Source organism: Arachis stenosperma, chromosome 2 (assembly GCF_014773155.1).
Source record: "Arachis stenosperma cultivar V10309 chromosome 2, arast.V10309.gnm1.PFL2, whole genome shotgun sequence".
NCBI lineage: Eukaryota > Viridiplantae > Streptophyta > Magnoliopsida > Fabales > Fabaceae > Arachis > Arachis stenosperma.
The window spans coordinates 101,298,192-101,319,903 of record NC_080378.1 but is presented as its reverse complement, the minus strand read 5'-3'; the positions used below and the strand labels follow the sequence as shown (position 1 = coordinate 101,319,903).

At 31.5% G+C, this 21,712-nt stretch overlaps 2 protein-coding genes across 2 annotated transcripts; one reads left to right on the top strand and one right to left on the bottom strand.

The window, feature by feature from the left end:
- On the top strand, positions 1–1,963 carry LOC130960417 (rhodanese-like domain-containing protein 10). The gene is made up of 2 exons (XM_057885807.1): positions 1–612; positions 966–1,963. Exons 1-2 carry the CDS (start codon positions 146–148, stop codon positions 1,159–1,161), a joined length of 663 nt encoding a protein of 220 aa, XP_057741790.1. The 5' UTR covers positions 1–145; the 3' UTR covers positions 1,162–1,963.
- A 214-nt stretch (positions 1,964–2,177) lies between these two features.
- LOC130960416 (zinc finger CCCH domain-containing protein 48-like) lies at positions 2,178–5,320 on the bottom strand. The gene is made up of 8 exons (XM_057885805.1): positions 5,172–5,320; positions 4,114–4,669; positions 3,678–3,863; positions 3,463–3,564; positions 3,153–3,311; positions 2,833–3,012; positions 2,616–2,713; positions 2,178–2,494 (listed from the first exon to the last, which is right to left on the bottom strand). The coding sequence occupies exons 2-8, from the start codon at positions 4,663–4,665 to the stop codon at positions 2,353–2,355; spliced, it is 1,419 nt and encodes a 472-aa protein (XP_057741788.1). The 5' UTR covers positions 4,666–4,669; positions 5,172–5,320; the 3' UTR covers positions 2,178–2,352.
- Between the last annotated feature and the right edge of the window lie 16,392 nt (positions 5,321–21,712).

The window sequence follows — 21,712 nt, the reverse complement described above, 5'->3', positions numbered from 1 at the left end:
AGAAACCTCAGAAAGCCAATGGTAATGGTTATATATTTTACTAATAATGTTATCATCCAAAACATGTCTAAATCAAATCCTTCAACCTTCAACATAACAAACACATTCAAGATTCAACAAACAGAGAGATAGACATAGGAAGAACATGGCAACTCATCAATTGAACCACATGTTCAAACCATCCATGGTGAAGAATCACAAGAAACAACAACCAAGAACACCTAGGTTCCATGTGTTCAACAATGCAACAACATCTTCGACCACCACTCCTATGAATGCTAGGAAGCTCATAGAATCTGGCACCGTGAAAACTATATTTCCCAAAGATGCTTCAATTGCCATGAATTCTGAAGGGTTTCTTCTCCTTGATGTTAGGCCAACATGGGAGACAGAGAAGGCACGTGTTGTTGGGTCTGTGCACGTGCCAATCTTTGTTGAAGACACAGATAATAGCCCTGTAACATTACTTAAGAAATGGGTGCATTTTGGTTATATTGGATTATGGACTGGTCAATATCTAACTACATTGAACCCTGAGTTTCTTGCTCAAGTTGAAGTGGCTATTCCGGATAAGGGTGCCAAGGTTCTTGTGGCTTGTGGAGAGGGATTAAGGTTAGTGTATCTAGCTGGATGAGCTTGCTAATGTTAATTTAATTTCATGATTAATACTTTTTGTGAATTTTTTTTTTTATATATTGGATTATAATTAGTTAATTCTTAAAAAATGACCTAAATTATGTGTTATATGTTATTGTGGGCTTTTACAAAATATTTGTCTATGCATATTATTATCACATAGTTTAGCTCAATATATCAAATCATCTAACAATTTTTAATTATCATCTTTATATGAATACATTTTCACCTGAATAATCACTAAAAGAGAAAAATACTCAACAAGCAGAACTAACAAGTTGATCATGGCAGTGAAGCTAAATGATTGTTGGTTTTGGTGAGTGATTCAGGTCAATGGCAGCAGCTTCAAAGTTATACAATGGAGGTTACAAAAATCTGGGATGGTTAGCCGGCGGCTTCAGCCGATCAAAGGACGACGACTTCCCTGGGATCGAAGGAACAGAGAAGTTGCAGTATGCTACAGTTGGAGGAGTCTCTTACTATTTTCTTCAGTTGCTTATACTTCTACAAGCAGTGGGTAAATGATGATAAACCATTAGCATATATGTTTTATTCTAGTGGCTGAGAAGTTATATAGGAGTTCTACTTACTTGAAGAAAAAGATTCAATCCAATTATCTATTTCTGTGTAATTTTATTTTGATTTTCACTTGAAAAAAAAATAAATAACATTTTTTGAACAGTAGTTGAACTTGAACCTGGCATAGCCAGAAATAGAAAAATACAACTAATAACAAATTCTAAATTACACTAATAGCAACAAGTCAATAATTAACACACATAAGGATATTATTATATCATGATATTCTGTTACAACAGTTGTCAACATACACTAATCTAATTATAAAAGACAATCAATACACAATAGCTGATGAACATAAAGAGAAAAACCAATTATAATAACAATCATCATTCATCTTTTTTTGTTCTATTTCATCATCCAAGACTACCCTTGATTAATTACTTGACTACTTGAGTTGTCTATCATCACCTAATTCATCACATTTCTATATACATACTAGAGCTTTTACCTTTGTTTTTTATTGTATCTTCTTCTATTGGTGATTAATTATTATTTAGAGATGGGTGAATAAGAGGCAAACGGATCCAAGAGTATAAGACATGTAATAGAATATGGATGGACATTTTTGGGGTGTCTCAAGAAAGGATGGTACAAGGTCCGAATGAACCTTCATGTGTGATTTGATCATTTTTTGAGTACATATTTAATTAGCAATAGAGGTTCATACATCTGATTCAAAAAAGTAGTACATATTGAACTTTAATTTTTTTTTAATTTGTAGTCTTGTTAATTAGACAAGCCATGCCATCTTTCTCATGTCAATGTGGTAGCTTTGCAATAATGTGCATTGTGCAGGGTTCAATATTGTACATGTAGACTTATTGTACCTTTATTATTATATAAGCATATTTTGACCATATATTTGCTAAGTTTTATGGGAACGATAGATCGAGATATATAAGAATAATTTTTTATTTAATAACTTAAAAGAAATATTTAAAATAACATGTCCATTTCTTAAAATTCATGATCTTATTGAAAATTGTATAATACATAGAATGTTATATTACACAGAAAGTTCCACCGAGGAGAATTACACTAGTCAAACATAGCTTAAGCCATCATTCATGACAAACATTTTTTACATGATGCAATGCAGTTGTAATCTCCTTCTCCAAAGAACTTTCTTTTAGCTCAGGAGCATGGCACCTTAGGCTCTTCCAACCATTTCCACACATTCAACAAACCAGTCCCATCTCCAGTAAAGAAGAGTCCAGGGCCTATCTCGAAGGATCGAATTTCTTGTCTTGTAAACAATCGACCTCTCTCTAAAAACCTGTAGAAACAGGCATAGTAAGTAAGTAGCTACAACAGCAAGAAAAAACAAGAATGATATAATACAGATATAATACAGAGACATTGCAAGACAACTAGATGCAAGCTTGATGGTCACTCACGTCGGCAATTCATACATACGAACTGAATTGTCTTTGCACGAGCAGAACAATATTGGTTTCGCCTCTGCATCAGTCATCCCATACAGTCCAAGAACAGCCTATAATAAAAAATAAATAAATAAAATAAAATAAAAATATGAATTGTACAAACCAATAACCTCCTTCATAACCAAAATTAAAATATCAGCCTGTACAAGTATTGGTGGGTTAAACTTACATTTTTTTCAATGTGAGTGTATGCCACCTTCAGAATTCCCTCCTCAGTGCACACCCAAACATTGACCGTGCAATCAGAAGAACTCGATAACAAGTAATGGTCCCAACAAATAAGTGATGTGACTACGTCAGAATGTCCATTAAGTGTCATTGTGCACTGTAATGTATCAAGGTCCCAAACCTATAGAGAACAGAATAACAATTACAAATGAAACCATTTACCAAAAAAATATTGTGAGGATGGTGTAAAAGCTCTACATGAAAGATAACTCACATTGAAATAAATAAACCAACACACTGCTAGTTGACAGAAAACACTACCTTAATGCTATGGTCCATGGACCCAGAATAAAGCATCTTGTAGCATCCAATAGCAAGACAAACCACCGGTTTAGTATGACCACTCAGTGTTGCAACCAGTTCGAAAGGAGACTCAGCTTTGGGATCAGAGCTGACTCTCCAAGCATAAATAACACCATCCTGCAATTTAAACAAACAGATTATTCAAAAACTAAGACAACAGAACTAGCTGAAATGTGACAACTCTAATCAAGCAACAAAAGTAGCAAATGGCTAACTATAAACAAAGGTTGAAATTACAACAACCATAAATCACTGCAAGGCAATTTACCTCTGCTCCAGCAAGGAGGATATCATTGCCAACATTCAAGGACAGGACTTGCCCCATAGGTCCATCAAGAGTAAAATCTGCACCAGTTTGAATATTCCATGCCTTAACAACAACCACAAACAAATTATCAGCTCACAGTTAAAATTCCTAATACACGAGATATCATTGTTACATTTAAAAAAAAAAAAAAAAAGAGGAGTGAAATATGAACTTACCTTCACAGCATTCTTCACACCGGCAAATATCCATGAGCCCTCAGATACCAACGAGGTTACTTCAGAATTAAGGTTTATCACACCAAGACAGCGGCCAGTGTTGCAGTCCCATGCCCGAACTGTGCCATCAGTGCTGCCAGAATAAAGTTTGTCCGAACCAGCCGGCAATGCAATCCCGGTTACAGCCTGTCAACAATTTTTGATAACATAGAAGGATCCAACTTAATGGCACTTATTAAGCAATTTAATTTAGAGAAAAACATTTTAGAAAATAATTTTCTTAAAGCTCAAACTTCTTTCAGCTACAATATTTTTGTACCATCCAAATTCAAAACCAAGGCAATTCACTAAACAATTAGTTTGGCAAAAGAACTAAATAGAATATACTTTCAAGTGTTTATATCAAATAATAAAAGGTCGAATCAGACATCTATACCTTCTTGTGTTCATGAAGCCGTGCAAGTGTAGAAAACCCATCACCATAAAACCATGAATGCAAATTCTGGCACAGGTCACCATGCACACAAGTGTCAGTCATCCAATATTTACAAATACTTCGTGATTTCTCCACAGGAGCCTCAGCAATAACGGTGTCCACATCTTCCACATCTGCAGTCTTGTCAATTAATACAGCCTTTTGTACACACTTGGTTGGCTCCTCAACGGACACAGCCTCTAGTCCACACACTGTAATCTTCTCATCAGACATAGCCATTGGTTCACACTTGGTTGGCTTCTCAACAGACACAACAGCCATTGGTGCACGATTTGCTGGCTTCTCGAGGGTCTTCGATGCGCAATTTGTTGGTTGCTTTGAATGCTTATATGTGGTATTGCCATTATAGTATGCATTCGATGGCAATGTTGGTGAGCTATGCGAAAATCTACAAGGATTTCGGTTGCATCTCCCAGCTAGCCAGTACTTACACGTCGGTGGTGTTGTTCGCCGAAAACTTTCAGTCCTCCTTGTTGTAGTTATAACAGCCATAATACTATGAAAAAAAAAAAAGCACATTCCAAATAACATCAGGCACACAGTACTCCCATGAATAAGATCCTTCATTGCTCATTTATCTCTTCCAAAACTCAAACAACAACCCAAGAAGAAGAAGCTGCAGAATCCATGGCCTCTTCAAAACCGAAATTCTGTTACTCCCCCAAGTCTCCATAAACCCAATGTAACACCACTTAAGTAAAATACAAATTATGAACACCAATGAAAAAAAGAAATTTCATATGACCAAATCAAACAAAACCCCCCAAATTATTTAATCTTGCTCTCCAACACGCCAAACTACTGTATCGCCGGTGATAATGAAATTAAGAGGAACCCTAAAATAAAAACCCTAACTTTCGACCAGGGAATGACGTGGAGCTTCGGCGAGGCCAATCCAATCGGAGAGAACAACGCTTCACGCAGTGCATTCATCGCAAAAAAGGAGAAAATAACCCAAATAGAGAATTCCAAAGAAGGTAGCGTTCTGAGAAACAAACCTGCGTAGAGAGTAGAACTGGGATAGTAATGCGGAATCAGAGTCAGAGAGATTCAGAGAAAAAGAAAGTGTTTGTATAATAATGCAAAGGAAAATTTGAGTGAAGGTCCTCTTATTTATAGGTTCTGCTTGACGGTTTAAGATTTTAGACTTCCAGTGGTTTGGGTAAATAAGGAAAGAGATTTCATGAGATCTTAAATTAAATTAAACCTAGAAAGATCAATTAAATCATCCGATTACTACTTTTACATAATAAATATTAAATAATTTTATAATTAAATTTATTTATGGTTTGAAGTTGATTTTGATACATTTTTTAAAAGAAAATTTTTTTTATACATAATTAGTGTAACATATACATTTAATTATAAACAACTTAATAAAAGTATGAGGAAATGATTAAATTCTTTTTTAAAAAGTCACTCGTTCTTCAAATTAGTTTTTAAAATATTATTTCAATCAAATTCATTTCTTAAAATTTTTAAATTTGTCACATTAGTTCTTTTATCATTTCTGTTATTGATGATATAATATATCAAGTGACAACATAGTATACACCTGATGATTATAATACATTTTTAACTTGATAAATTTATGAAGTTAGATCAAATCAACTATAAATAAAAAAATTTTAATGCCTCAAAATCTCTTTCAGTCTTGAGTTAATTTGTTATAATTTTATAAACTCATCATGTCAGGAATCAGGTGTATTATAATAGTGTGATATCACTTAACGTGCTACATCAATAAATTTTAACGTCGTCAACAACAAAAATGACGAAAAGATTAAACTAATTTAAAAAATTAAAAAACAAATTTAATTAAAAAAATTTTAAAATTATTTTAAAAAATAAATGATCTTTTAGAAACGAATTTGACCATTTTCTTATTCAATAATTTACTATATAATTTTCTTATAATATTTAATAAATTTTTTTATGTGTGTATTATTTTTTAATTGATAAAAATTAGTTTATATTAAAAAAAATTAAACTAAATAATGAATATTCGCTTTTCCAAATCGAAACTATACAACATTAAAACTATCCTATCCTAACCATGCACTCAAATAAGGTATAAATAATATGGTTTGGATTTTCTAGATCAAGTCAAAAACTGACATAAATATCAAAACTAACTTGAGAGAGAAAAAACAATCAAAACACAAACTCAAATTGCAGACTCACTTTATTTGTAAGTTGTAAACTTGTAATTTGAATAATGATGATCTTCTTGAGTGATAATATAAATTCGCATTAATTTTATGAGCATTCTAAATACGTTGGTTAAAAGATTATAAGTGACGATAAATATATTGGATGTTCAATTTATTAGATATGCAGACGATTATTCTAATATTTAAGATTTAGGTGAGTAATTTAGGGATGTAGTGTATTTTACTTGAATTTGGCTAATTTTAGAACTCGTTGTTCAAGAAAGTTAGTGATTATCTAGCATAACCCGGTAAAGGATTTGACGGTCCTAAAACGTTTGGACCATTAAATGGTCCCGTAATAAAATATATTTTTTAAATTTTTTAATAATTACTAAATAGTCCTTATTAATTTTAATTACAAATTAATCATTTATATATTATTTAATTATAAAATTTATTTTTTATTTTATAAATTATTATTTATCATTCATCTATCATGTTTATTAATAATAAAAAATAAAAATAATAACGAATTAGATCTTTCATTAATCGTAATAATTTTTTGACAATCATAATCGATTAAAATTTTATTTTTGATCCGTTACATCCGTATAGGATTGTAAAATCGTGTTTCTTACAAATCAGGCGATTGGATTAACAAAACAATCGATTAAATTTCAAGTTTCTCATAATTCAATCTATTAGAATTCAGGTTTCCATAAAACAATTGATATATATTATGTAACTTTTTCACACTTTGGATGATCAGCTGTTCTTTTCTGATTGTAAGTCTGACGGATGACAACAGCGCCACATAAGGCACATATACTGTCTTCATCATCTCTGGTTTAGAAAGATTCAACAGGAGTGTGATGGCATGTAATTGGTAGTTACACAGAAAATATCATCTCTAAACGTTTGAGTTTTGCCCTGTTAACAATGTGAAAAGATCTCAAACCAATGGCAGATTTAGTGACAAAGCCAAAAAAAAATAATGGATCTTCAGATGCTAACCTAGAGAATCTGAATGTAAAATGGAATAATGTTGAAGGGGGAAAACCCAGTACTGACACTGTATAAAATGAAAGTAAAAAACCAGATAAAATATTAACTTTAGAAGTTGTTATATCTGAAATTTATGCTTCTTTTACCACCACTAAAAGTAAAAGAGATGGACTTGGATCTGGAGTTGATAAGCTGTTTTCTAAGAAAGATAAAATGCCAACTGAAGTAGTTAATGAGAAAAATCCCATATATAAATCCTTGAATGATATAATCATATTAATTTAAAATTGGAGATAGAATTTAAAAATTAAGATAGATGAATAATAAAATAATTATTTATAAATATGAGTAGAAAAATTGAGAACGGTGTAATATATAATGTAGTGTACAATTTAATCCATTAGATAACACAACCAATCGATTGAATTGTGAAAATTTATATTACTTTAAAGACTTACATCAATTGAGTAACATGAACAATCGATTGAATTAAAAAAATTCACATTCTAATCATCGTTCAATCGACTGTGTGAAAATTACAATCGATTGGTTTTTGGAAAAACCATACTATCGTCCAACATTCAATCAATTGTTTTGTAAAAACCTGAATTCTAATCGATTGAATTATGGAAACTTGAAATTCAATCGATTGTTTTGTTAAAAAACACGATTTCACAACCCTATACCGATGTAACGGATCAAAGAAAAAATTTTAATCGATTAGAATTGCCAAAAAATTATTACGATTAATGGAAGATCTAATTCGTTATTATTTTTGTTTTTAATTATCAATAAACATGATAGATAAATAATAAAATAATGATTTATAAAATAACAATAGATTTTAAAATTAAATAATATATAAAGGATTAATTTATAATTAAAATTAAATAAAAAATTATTTAGCCGTTAGTAAAAAATTTAAAAATATGTTTTATTATGAAACCATTTAATGGTCCAAACGTTCTGAGACATCAAATCCGATGCCAACCCGTATACAAAACTTTAAAAGTTAACTTGTATTTTCTAGATAAATTTTAACGTCGTAATTTAGATTACTTTAAAATTCTCATTTCTATAATTTATCTTAATTAAATAAAAAAATGTCAAATCTAACATCATTTTTACCAACAATAGATTTCAAATAAGTTATTCCCTGTTAGTTTTTGTTTCTACAATTAATTTAAAAATGATTTTTAACATTCATAAAAAATTTTAAAATTTTATAATTATCACATCATAAGAATATAAGTAAAAAATATATCTAAATTTATGTCACTGAATTTTAAGATATTATTCTTAATTTGTATTCTTAACTTATAATTATTCTTTGATATCACAAATCTAATTTTGATACAAAATCTTTAGATTATAGATATATTATGCTTTTGCTCCGTGTTTGAACAAAATAGTAAACCCATTGATATTATAAAAAAAATTATGCTTTATAAGAAATATTTATAATATTAAAAGCAAGGTTTTGAGAACCAAATCGATTATTAAACTGCTCTAATCATTAGTTTAATGATTTATTGATTTAACCAATTTAATCGATAGTTTAATCGAAAAAATCATTTTAAAATAAAATAATAAATAAATTATAATTAAACACTTTAAAATATAATTATAATATAATATAAATCTTAAAATATCAAAAGTATACCAACAACCCTATAATAGCAATACCAGTACATTATCGAATAACAACACTGAAACAGTAACATATTATAAAACACTAAAACAATAACACCAGTACATTATCAAACACTAAAACAACAACACTAGTACATTAGCAATACCATTCAGCAAGGCAGTGATGACACTAAACTAAATACTAAAAACAACGTTATACAACATATCAAAAGTTTAAAACAGAGCATTCAGTAACCAAACATTAACATTAGCAAGGAAATTGATGACACTAAATTAAACAGAGCAATAGCAAGACAGTGATGAGTAATGATACTAAATTAAACACTAAAAACAACAAAATAAGTACATTATATAACATATCAAAAGTTCAAAACAGAGCATTCAGTAACCATGCATTAGCATTAGCAAGGCAGTTAGTGGCGGAACTTGAAAAATTTTTTTAGAGGAGCCAGAAATTTTAATAAAAAATTATATAATAGTATTTATATTAAAATAAAATTTATAAATATAATTACTTTATTTTTAAATTTATTATTAATATGTAGGATTATATATGGTTAAGATTAATAAAAAATAATTCTGATTTTGATTAATAAATTTTTTTGTTTAGATTAATAAGCCAATTTGATTTTAAATAAAAAATCAATTATAAAAAAAAATCAGTTTTTACATGAAAAAAATTAATTTTTGCATATAAAAATCTATTTTTATTTTAAAAATTAATTTTTTATCTAAAAATTGATTTTTCTTTCTAAAAAATTGATTTTTTATTTAAATTATATACAATTAATTTTACTTTTGATAATATTTATTTTTCAAAAATTTTAAGATTAATTATTTTTATTATTATTTTTATTACAAATTAAATAATATAATACAACAAAATAAAATCTTAAATTTTTAATAAAATAAAAATATCAAAATTTATTAATATAAACAGTGTTATACTATAATGGCATTAAATTTATAAAGTTAATTTAAAAATAAAATAATAATATTTTATTAATAACTAATATTACTATTAGTTATATTATAATTTTTATTATTTTAAAAATAAAATAATGTATGAAACTATATGAGTAGCTAAATATAATTTAGTGTTAATTCTATAATGATATTTAATTTGTAACATTGATTTAAAGATATGTCACTTGTTGTTGATTTAAATATATGCTATTTGTTATGTCAAATAGGATAAGATAAAAAGTTTGAAAGAATGATAAAGATGGACATAAAATTCAAATACATAAGTTGAAAGTATATCAATTTAATCAAACAAACTAATTTTATTTTCTTTAGAGTAGAATTACTAATATTTTTACAAAAATTTTGGGGGCCATGGCTCCCCCTTGCCCTAACAAAGCTCCGCCAATGAAGGTAGTGATGACACTAAATTAAACACTAAAAATAACAAAATTAGTACATTATACAAATGACACTAAATTAAACACTAAAAATAACAAAATTAGTACATTATACAACATATCAAAAGTTTAAAACAGAGCAGTCAGTAACCAAGCATTAGCATTAGCAAGGGAGTGATGACACTAAATTAAATAGGCAAATTATTTTTTCAACGAATAAAAAGAGCAACTAATTATAGAAGAGAAAAAGAACATGAGAATATGATTACATGAAATGAAATGAGGAAAGAATTGAACTGATAAGAATAAATTGTGATAAATGAGTGATTGTTGAAAGAGAAAAGAGAGTGAATAGTTGAAGAAGCAGCATTATAATAAAGCCTTAGGTTAAGCAAATCCATGATGTTGTTTCCGGAATTCAAGAAAAAGAGGAGATTCCATTAAGATTACACAACAACTCAGCAACACATCACTAATCAATAATCACAGTACATTCAAAATCAACAATCAGTAAATTAAAATGACAAGTTCACAGATATTCTTAATTCTTGATCTAATTTTAATCATTTTATTTTATTCTGAAAATGCTATTGTGGGGCAAAATCCGTACCTATGTAATTCTATATCATCATGCAACCAACACATTAAAACAATTGAGAAGAAGAAAAATAATTTAGCTATTTCTGCAGTAGCAATATAGCATTAGTTGTTGGAGTTTTCGTGCTTCTAATAATTTCTGCAGCAGTTGTAATCTTCTTAGTTACTACAGTTCACGGAGCCACTGACAGCAGGACGACGATGGCGAGATGACGAAGACACGACGACACAGCAGCTGGAAGCCTCGAATACGAATAGCGAAGTCACCGGGAGAATGGATGACGTGCCAAGCCCGAGCTAGAAGAGAAGGTCTGGCCGTATGTGTTTGGGAGAAGGGAAGGAGGAGGCCGTGGAGACGCCGACAATCACGGACGGCGGTGGCGGTTCCGTTCACGAGGCTGGGTTTTTGGTTTGGGACCCTTACACATTGTTTGGTTTAAATGATTTTGAAAGAAAGGAAAATGAAAGAGAAGAAAATAGGTAGAAAACCAAAAAGTTGGCATGAGGCCCATATAATTTTTTTCCTCTCAATGCTGCAAAGAAAACTGAAGAGAAAAGTCCAAAGAATGTTAAAATTTCATATTTACCCTTCTAACAACAAAAAGCAAAATCCCTAACTCATTTTCTATGTGAAATTAATATAAGTAAAGGTAATAAAGTAATTTTACTCCGTGATAATTTTCTCTTTTCTTACTTTTCTTTATATCCAAACAAAAGAAAATTTTCTTCTTATTTTCTTTCCTTTCATTTTCTCTCCATCCAAATAACATACAAAGAAATTCACTTTTCCTCTCATTTTCTTTCCATCCATTTTCTTTCCTCTCATTTTCCATCAAACATCCAAACATAGTGTTAGGGCTTGCTGGTGAGTGTGTTTGTCGAAGGAGGGGTGTTTGGTGTGTATTGGGGGTGGGGGATAACCGGGTGAGGACTCGCATGGGTTGGGGGATTTTGGTTTCTTTTTTTTTTAATCAGCAACAAAAACGATGCCGTTTCATATGAACCGGTCGACTTTTGATTTGGTCCAACCGACTGGTTCACCAATTTTCCAGCGATTTGGGGATCAGCGGTTTTAGGAAGAGGATCGGACTATTTTTCACCCCTATTCCTGGTTGAACAGGTTCGACTGGCCGTTCCGGTCTGGTTTTTAGAACGTTGATTAAAAGAGTCACTTTTTAAGTGATGCTAGGATAATATTACTTAATCTACCTTTAAAAGACGTCAAAAGAAAAAGTGTATCCTATTAACATAATAGGCTACATTTTTAATCATAACCCAAGAAAAAATAGTGCAATTTACTTTAACAACCCAACTCTCTTACAAAATTATGCAGATCTCCCTATCTGAAAAAGGCTACGTCAAAGTTTCAAATTGCTTTTCTATATAAATCGAATTGATTAAATTTGACTTAGTGCATATTTGGGTGCCATTATTTTGATAAAAAAAGATCTTTTTTAATGAAAAAAGATCTTTTTTTATTTTGTAGTGTGTTTGGCAAATTTCTAGTAGTAAAAATAAAAGCACTAGAAAAATAAAAAAATCTTTTTTGAGAAGCTACAATTTACATCTTTTTTTAAAAGATATTTTTTCTTTAAAAAAAAAGATATTTTGTAATCATTGATAGACAAAAATATCCTTACTAAAATTTTAAAAAGACATCTTTTACCCCCTTTCTTTTTTGAATAAATATACTATACATTCAATATCTCCTTCATGCCTTGAACCTCAGAATCAGGTTCCAACTCAAACCGCAGTTTGATTCGCATTACATTGTTTGGAGAACCTTTCATCATAGTTTTTCAAATCTCAGATTGCATTGCTATGCTTTGGTTTATGACTTTCAAGACATATGATATTTTATATTAAAGCATTAATTTTTACGATAGAAACAATGTGTTGGTGCTGATAGACTGAAACTCTTAGCTGCAAAAGTCCCCTGCCAAACCATATATTTTGGGAAATGGGAAGCAAGTATTTTTTTTTTTTTGCTATAATCATACGTAATGTCTTTTATTTTTATTTTTATTTTCATAGATAGAATTATATTTTATACAGTGTTGACTTTGGCTTGATGTTTGAGATTTTTTAGAATTCCGTATCTAATATTTTGGGAGCATTATTATGTAATATTTTGCCGAATTCATCATTGCAAGAATCATGTAATATTTTGAAATAAAATCTTTAATGATTTGATATAAAATATAATCATATATAAATATAAAAAAATATACTAGTATCAAAATATAAAAAAGTAAAAAAATCTGAAATGATTCACAAATAAAAACATAACATATTCGTTTAGCTTTTGTGAAATATATATATATAAAGGTTGAAAGTTAAAATATTATTGTTTTTCTACACACTCAACAATAAATCATCAGGTTCTTTTCTTTTACCCTTTCTTTTTCTTTTTGTTATTATTATAAGCTTCGTATTATTGTACGTTATTGTTATTTGTTTTCTTTTATTTCTTTTACCATTTTTTTTCATATTGTTATTATTATTTGCTTTCTTTTCATATTGTCTCTGTCTTCATATTATTTTACGTTATCATTATTATTTGTTGTTTTATTTTTTTATCATTTTGTCATTATTGTTAATTTATTTGTGATTTTTATTTAGTTTTTTTATCATAGTATTTTATTTTATTTAGTGTGTTATTATATTCACAATTGTTATTTATATTACAATTTATTTTATTAACGTTATATATTATAAAATTTGATATAATTTATAATTTATATATTATGGCTCCAAAACTAAATCCAAGAAGAGGTTCTAGTCAAGTGAATATTGAAAACAAAGATGCAACAAATGAAGGAGAAGTAGAAACTGTAAAAGCAAAATGGGATGATTGAAGATATTGTTTCATTACAAGCCAATGAAGATGACGGTACTTATGTAAGAAATGGATCAACAAATTCTGAAATTAATGAATGGGAAGAACCAACACAAAAAGATGTTCGGGCAATGGAAGAAATAAGAGACAATATAAGAGATCAATTATCGGATCAAATAAATTAGTATAAATAATTATTTTTCTTTTATTATTATTAATAAACTCTTTTATTATTGAATGTCCTTTTAAGTAATTTTATTATTATAAAAATACTTTTGTATTTTTATATCCAAACAATAACATCTTTTAAATAAGTATTTTTAACTAAATTATTCAAACATAAAATCACTTTTACTTTTGTAAAAGATCTTTTAAAAAAAGATCATTTAAAAAAAAGATCTTTTTTCAGAATGGCGCCCAAACAAACCCTTAAGCAAACACGTACTAAATCGAATCTATAGGATTAGATTTACATGCAAATTGAATTCACGTGTAAATCGAAGCTAATGGCTTCGAATTAGATTACCTTACTAAATCGAAGCAAAGAGATTCAATTTTCAATTACTAGGTAAATCGAATCCACTCCATTCGATTTATGATGATACGTAGCTTTTTAGGTAAAACGAAACCATTAGGATTGATTTACTATGTATGACACCATATGATTAAATCAAAGACACTTAATTCGATTTATAGAGTACTAACGTTTATAAATACGAGCTCAACGTGAATTTTTACTATAATGAGATTCAGAATGACTAGTGATGAGAGTTTTGTATCTCTTGTGCACTATAGAGGGTCCATTAAAAAAAAATGTGATAAGGAATTAAGTTTACTGATAAGGACCCCCTGAGTGTTTTTCTCAAACCTCCACGACCTTTACTGAGTTTAAGAATACTATACTTCAGAAACTAGGTATGCATGGCGTGAAACGCGTGGAGAAGTTGTTCTATAGAATTCCGACTTCCGTCTTATGTGATAATGTGAAGTATGATTCATTTCCCCACCCACTCCATGACAACTATATACATGGCTCCCCTCCCCTGCGTCACCTCCAGCTGGCTGACCCTTACCTCCTCCAGGCTGACCATAACCACTTAAATTGCTAAACCCACCACCACCACCACCTCCACCGTGGTGTCCCCCTGAATCCCCTAAACCTCCACCACCTCTGCTCCCACCATCGTAGCCTCCACTACCGTCACCACTTCCTTTACCTCCTTGACCATCGTCCTCACCTCCATCATCCCCGTCACCACCACCGTCGTCCTCACCACTACTATCATCCTGTCCACCTCTACCTCCACGTCGGGCTCAACCTCGAACACGACCTAAAGCTCCTCACAAGCCACGACCCCTCCCACCACGCCACTCATGACCCTCCTCTCCATCACATCGATGGCTTCTTCGAACCAAATCTACTCACGTTGGCTCGATCGTGTCCCTACACGCTGTCTCCGCGCAACCCGATAGTTTCCAGGACATCAAGCACCTGGTCCGTCTCAGAGACTCGTCTAGGACCTCGCTATGTCGCCTAAGCTAGAATCGCAGCTACCCTAGGATCATCTAGGAGGAGCTCAAGCTACAAGAATCTCTTGCCGTACTGAAACCACCAATCTAGGTACTCATGAGAAGGTCTTGGGTTTGCAACCACATCAAACTACAGCACATGCTGCGCCTTGTTAGACCAATGAAGGTGCCAACTCTATAGCGTATCAGGAAATCACCGATCTTCACCTCTCTCATCCTTCGACATCAGAAAATCTATGTTCAGGATAACACGAGGTCTACCCTGAACCCTACCAAACTGCGGCAGCACCCAATTTATCGGATGCCACTCAATGACAGTGAAATAGATCAACGTTGTCGCAGCCCTCCACAACGCCATATGTTGTGGCTCCAATATCTCGGGATGCACCACCTGAACTACATCTGGCAAACTATAAGCATCCACAGAACTGTGTAACAAGTTGTTATCATTGGTCACCATTAATAGTAAAAGATGCAAATACTAATTTAGATATGAACAAATTGAAAACATAAGATACTCACATCCCCAGACATGAGTAAATCTATATTAAGCCTCCAATGAGTGACATGAGGCCCCTTGTCGCTCAATGTGTGTTGATAACCTGACCATTTGAAAATCACATTTAATTAACAATAAAGTAAACCGCTATATTATTGAAAAGATGATGCATAATTAAAGGGAGAGTACTTGGATGCCAATGGCCAATGAAAGACATCAAATCCATCTGGTCGAAAACCAGGGAACCTCTAGAAGATCCATGACTGGAGGAGCTGCAGTGGATCGGCCAACTTGACGGTATTTCTGTTCGCCACACAGCACATGCACTTGAATGACCATGACAGTGCAACAGACCCCAGCTATACTGACCCATGTCCTCTAGCCTGGCGACGTATGGTAGCCAATGGGTTTGGAGGCGGGTACCTAACTTATCCCCAAACAGCTATGTGAATAGGAGCATCATGATATATGCACAGCCATGCCTCCAAACCGTCTCATCGTCTGCCCCCTACGGCAGCTCACTAAATGTCTCTTGAAACCATGTACACTTCACTGTGAACTTGTCGATATAGTTCGCAGGAGGCAAAACATCCAACAGATCCTCAAACCATACCCACGCTGGGCGGCCCCCCTTGATATGTTGCAAAAAGTCCGTAAGGCATCCGCTGATATACTGACCGTCGATCGAGAGTCCTAGCTGGTATGCTACATCCTGTAGCGTGATTGTGCACTCCCCGAACGGCATATGGAAAGTATGCGTCTCAGGCCGCCATCATTCCACGGATGCGCTGACCAATGGCTCATCTAATCGAAACCAAGTCTCGTTCAGTCTTGCAAGATGGTATAAACTGGCCATCTGTAAGTACGGAACGATCCTATCATCCAATGTCATACCGTGTTGCCATCTCATACTAGTGATGTAGCGATGGGGCTGCACAACGACAAAAAATTCCTTTTCACAATCCTCACAAGACAATTTTCAATGCATAAAATTCTGAAAATGATAAACATTGCATGCTCTAACTTTAGAAACTTGTTTACAACAACGCCCAAGTTTTAGTGATCAACCCCAACACAAAACACTAAATAATTCATGACTAAATTCCAAAAAAAAATTTCACCAAAGCATATAGTCTCACACATTTACACAAAAAATACAAAAGGCTTAAAAAACTGAAAAACCTAACATATCCTACATTCACAATCATAATTATCTAACTCAAAAAATCACAATTACAAAAAATATTTATATTAATTATTTCAAAAACTCATAAAATTATAGCTAACCTTACTCATAAATTAAGTCTCGTTGAATATAAGACTAATAAATTAAAAAATTTAACATATCCTACAATCCTAAATAACCTTCTTAAGTACCATTTCAAGTTATCAAAATCTAACCATCTAATAGCTTACTACTTCTAACATGCACTTATATTAAAAAAAATTTCCTAATCCCTAATTAACGACTCTAACCAACTACCACACGATTTATGTTAACATTAATATAATCACTAATTCATTTTAAAAAAAAATTCTTTCACTAACCTCGAGGTGGACAGCGCCAGCAATATGCGCGACTCCATCCAGCCGATATAGACGATTCGGATTGTCCTCTATGTGTACATATTCAATTTTTCTCGGGTTGCTTTGGAAGATTTTTGGATCTGGGTGGTGGGGTTGGGTGTGGGGTTTCTGTGTTTTGTTGTTCGAATGAAATGAATTTGATTTGTTTATATAGCAAGTTTCACCCTAAATCAATGCCATTGAATTCAATTTAGATGAAGGACGGTTTGCATATAAATCGAATCTATGAGTTTCGATTTACAAAACCATCAAATCGAAATCATCAACTTCGATTTACCATGTGCTTCTTCACGTGATTAAATCGAATTCCTTCGATTCGATCTACTTTTATATGTAAATCGAACCATATGTGTTCGATTTGGTGGGTGTATTTAATTCGAAACTATTAGCTTCGATTTACACGTGAATTCAATTTGTACATAAATCCAATCCTATGAATTAATGTAATACGTGTTTGCTTAAATTGAATTTAATCAATTTGATTTATATAAAAATGCAAATTAAAATTTTGATATAGCCATTTTTAAATTGGGGGATTTGCGTAATTTTAATTTAGAGTCGGTTTATTAAAATAAATTTCTTATAGTGAGTGCATTTTTTATGTAAGTATTTTTCTCCTTTTTTTTATTTTTATTTTCTCATTAATGACACAAAAAATAACTGCTGAATTAAAAAGATATCTTTTCTTTGTTGTTACGTTATTTCTTTTTAAAATGTAACTTTTTATTATTTATTAAAAATTTTCGCTGATTCTATTTCTTTTATTAAATAACAACTATATCATATTTAATTCACTATAAATAAATTTAATTTTATAGACCACATTATTATTTTAATAAAATATCTTAGAGTCCCATCCCAAATGCTAAAAGCAAGGACAATAAGCTTAAGAGAGAATGTATCATTTATTTTTTTCTCTTTAGAAAAATGTTTGTTTGAGACATGTTTTGCATACATATTACAAAACCCTAAATCTTACTATTATTGTGTATACAAAGAACACAATGAGCAATTCTATTGCTACTCAATTATTTGCCTTAGCTTGCTTCTCTAGATTATGGGCATTTTTGTTGTTTGTAATTTTGTGTTCAGTAATTTAACTAATTAATTAATATAGTATAGGAATAATTTGTGGCTATGCATGACCATAGCGGATTTCAAGGCTATAACAACATTCTAAATTTATCATATATATAATATATGAAAGCCTAGTCAACGAAGGGTCATTAGTCGTCATCATTACAGATTGGTATCTAACATTATTATCAAATGCTTAATCATCATCACATTATAAATAGAGAATCAAGAATCTGCACATTGATGCTGCTAAAGGAGGCCCTAAGAAATTGGTCACCTTTGTGCACATCCAAAATAATCTCTTTGTTTCCCCCATAGTTAATTGAATAATTCATTCAATTAACTTGAGGATTTATAAGATAAGATGGATGAAGAATATAAGGAGAAGATGAAGGTGGCTGCAAAGAAGACCAAGGCCGGTGCAAAGAAAGCTAAGAAAGCCATTGTTAAAGGGAGTGTGAAATTTGCTAGTGCATGCAAGAAAGGTTGGTCCAAGCTCAAGAAGAAGGTTAAGGAAATGAAGGAGAAGAAGCAAAGAACAGAATATTTGGGAGATAGACGTCATTAATTAGAAATATTATTAATAATCAATATCATTATTATTGTTATTATTTGAACATCTCTGAAATTTTTATTAGTTCTTCTTCAAAAAGGCTGCTTCATCCAATAATTATATGTATAAAAATAAAAACTACAATATGTTTCCATCTATATATATGCAAATGGCACAACATATATATATGTCATGCATGCAACATTATTTGGTTTATTGATTGGACGTTATGAATATATGTACGTTGAATTTGAACTAAATTGTTGGATTTCTTTTGTCATTTAATTTTAGTTCACATGTTTCTCCATTAATTAATTAACGAGAAGGTTTTAGGAATCAATATTGCACAATTATTAAAAATAAAAACATCTGAAATTTAATTAAAAAATATTTAAAATTCAAACTCAATAAAAATTTATTTTTAGTAGGTTTCATAACAAATTTGTTTAATACTTGTTATAATATTGGATGAAATTAGTTGCTATGCTATTAATTTTCTAGTATTACTTTTAATTCATCAATCATTATTATTATTATTATCAATGTGTATTTAAAATATAATATATATTTGTTTCTAAGGTGGAAAAATTGATATAAGTGGTAAGTATATTGATCGAGTAAAACATTAAAATCATCTCTAAAGGATCCTTCATTCTTTAAATTGGTACTTAAGATTTTTTTAATTAAATTCGTTTTCAAAATATTTTTAGTTAATTACGTTAGTTCTTTCTCTATTCCTTAACTAATGTCGAAGGAGAGCTGACATAGTCCATTAATTGACAACTCAATGTACACATTTACGATTAGCATTATAAGTATTTGAAATTAGATCAAATCAACCTTTAATTGATAAACCATAATCCCAATCTCATGCATAAAACCCTTTTTTTTTAGAATAAAATTATACTTGTTTAGAAAGCAGAATCTTAGGTCATCAACATGATGGATAGCGGAAATGGTGGTGGTGGTAGTGGTGATGGGTTGCCTCCCATCACCTCCAAGCCTTTCTGCAACAGCGCTGTTTGTCTCCAATCGTCCAGCCTGCATCCGAATTCGTGTTGTGTCGTTTGCCTTCGATCATCCAACAGGGAGTTGCATTCAACTTCTCCTCAGGCCAAAGAGAGACCCCCTAACCGCATTGCGAGGCTTTGCACTACACGAGAACCGGTAATTTGCGGCGGTTTTTTGCTGGATTTGGGATAGTTTTAAACCACTGCAAAACGACATACCGACGGTTTTAGAAACATTGCAGTTTACTGGTTTAGGGGGGGGTGGAGATTTGATTTTGCGGCAGTTGTAATGAACTGCTGGCACAACTGCTACAAAACCAAGGATTAGTATCAGTTAATTTAGTAGCGGTTTAAATTGTCGTTATTTAAAGAATATTGAATTCGAAGACACTTTTCCGATGGTTTAGAATCACTGCTATTTAAGGACTGTTGAAAAATTTATTTAGCGGTGGTTAGAAACTGCCGCTATCTAATTTCAGTATTTTTAAATTTTTTATCGGCCATTTTGAAACCGTAACTATTTCTCCAGCTAAATAACAGCAAAAATATTGTATTTTGCACTGACAATCAATGCTTTTTTTAATTAGAATGTACTAGGTATTAACTTTTATTTTTTTTGTTATTTTTGGAATTTTTCTTAATATTACAAATATTAATTATTTTGTATCTGAAAAAATAAATTGATGGGTAAACGATATTAGCAGAACTATAAAGCAAATTCATATATTTATCCAAATATTAATTAAGTGTATTCCTTAATAAGGGTTGCATAGTCAATAATAAAAAGTCTATATTTAAAAAAAAATTCCAATTATAAAATCTATTTTTCACTTTGTCCCTCCATCGAATTCATCTATGCAGCGACATCTGGTGGCAACTCCCCACCTTGCCCTTGAATTAGAAATCTCAAAGCACTCTCTATCGCCTTCATCTTTATCTTCTCGACTGCTACCTCATCCTCCACTGCCTATCTTTTTGTCTTCTCGACTGCTACCTTACCCCCCATTGCCTGCCTTTTTGTCTTCTCGGCTACTACTTCACCCTCCACTGCCTTCCCTTTTAATTTCTCGGCCGCCAGCTCTACTTGTAGTTCAAGCAGCACTCTTTGGGTCTCCTCTCTTTGAGCTCCATTGCTCGGCTGATGAAAATTAGTATCGAAAACTTGACTAGAAGTTGGTCTAATACCCATGCCACACACTCTACCCGAGTGCTCCTTTCCGAGAGCTTGAGCAAGCGAATCATTTTGAGACAACAGTCTAGAGGATTCATCATGTTGCTCAATCTCTGCATTCTTTCCTACACACATAGATAAGCAAACATAAGCATTTATTAGCTAGTAGCTAACCGCATAGACTTTTAATACCATTTTAAAAAATAAAACCTCCAAGAAACAACTTAGCGATTCTCAACACATTACTCACACCAATAGCCCGAGCTGCATCATGGATATAGGAACCATTAGGTCATTTGTATATTAAGGTCCACAACTCTCATCTACCAACTCACCTCCGTTATCGTTCGGTTTGTAACAATATAGTTTAAAAAGTGAATATGTAGATGAAGAAAAGTTTTAAAAAGTGAGTCAAACGTAAATTACCTCTTCTTTTCCAACCCTTGCCAAGTTTTTTGATCTGCTAATGTGAGTGTATAGTTGCTTCGATCGATTCGTAGC

Coding starts and splice junctions, on each gene's coding strand:
- LOC130960416 (XM_057885805.1), bottom strand. CDS start 4,665: ATGGCTGTTATAACTACAACAAGGAGGACTGAAAGTTTTCGGCGAACA. Junction 3,864..4,113: donor GGCTTCATGAACACAAGAAG/GTATAGATGTCT, acceptor AATTGTTGACAG/GCTGTAACCGGGATTGCATT. Junction 2,714..2,832: donor ACACTCACATTGAAAAAAAT/GTAAGTTTAACC, acceptor TTTTTATTATAG/GCTGTTCTTGGACTGTATGG.
- LOC130960417 (XM_057885807.1), top strand. CDS start 146: ATGGCAACTCATCAATTGAACCACATGTTCAAACCATCCATGGTGAAG. Junction 613..965: donor GCTTGTGGAGAGGGATTAAG/GTTAGTGTATCT, acceptor TGAGTGATTCAG/GTCAATGGCAGCAGCTTCAA.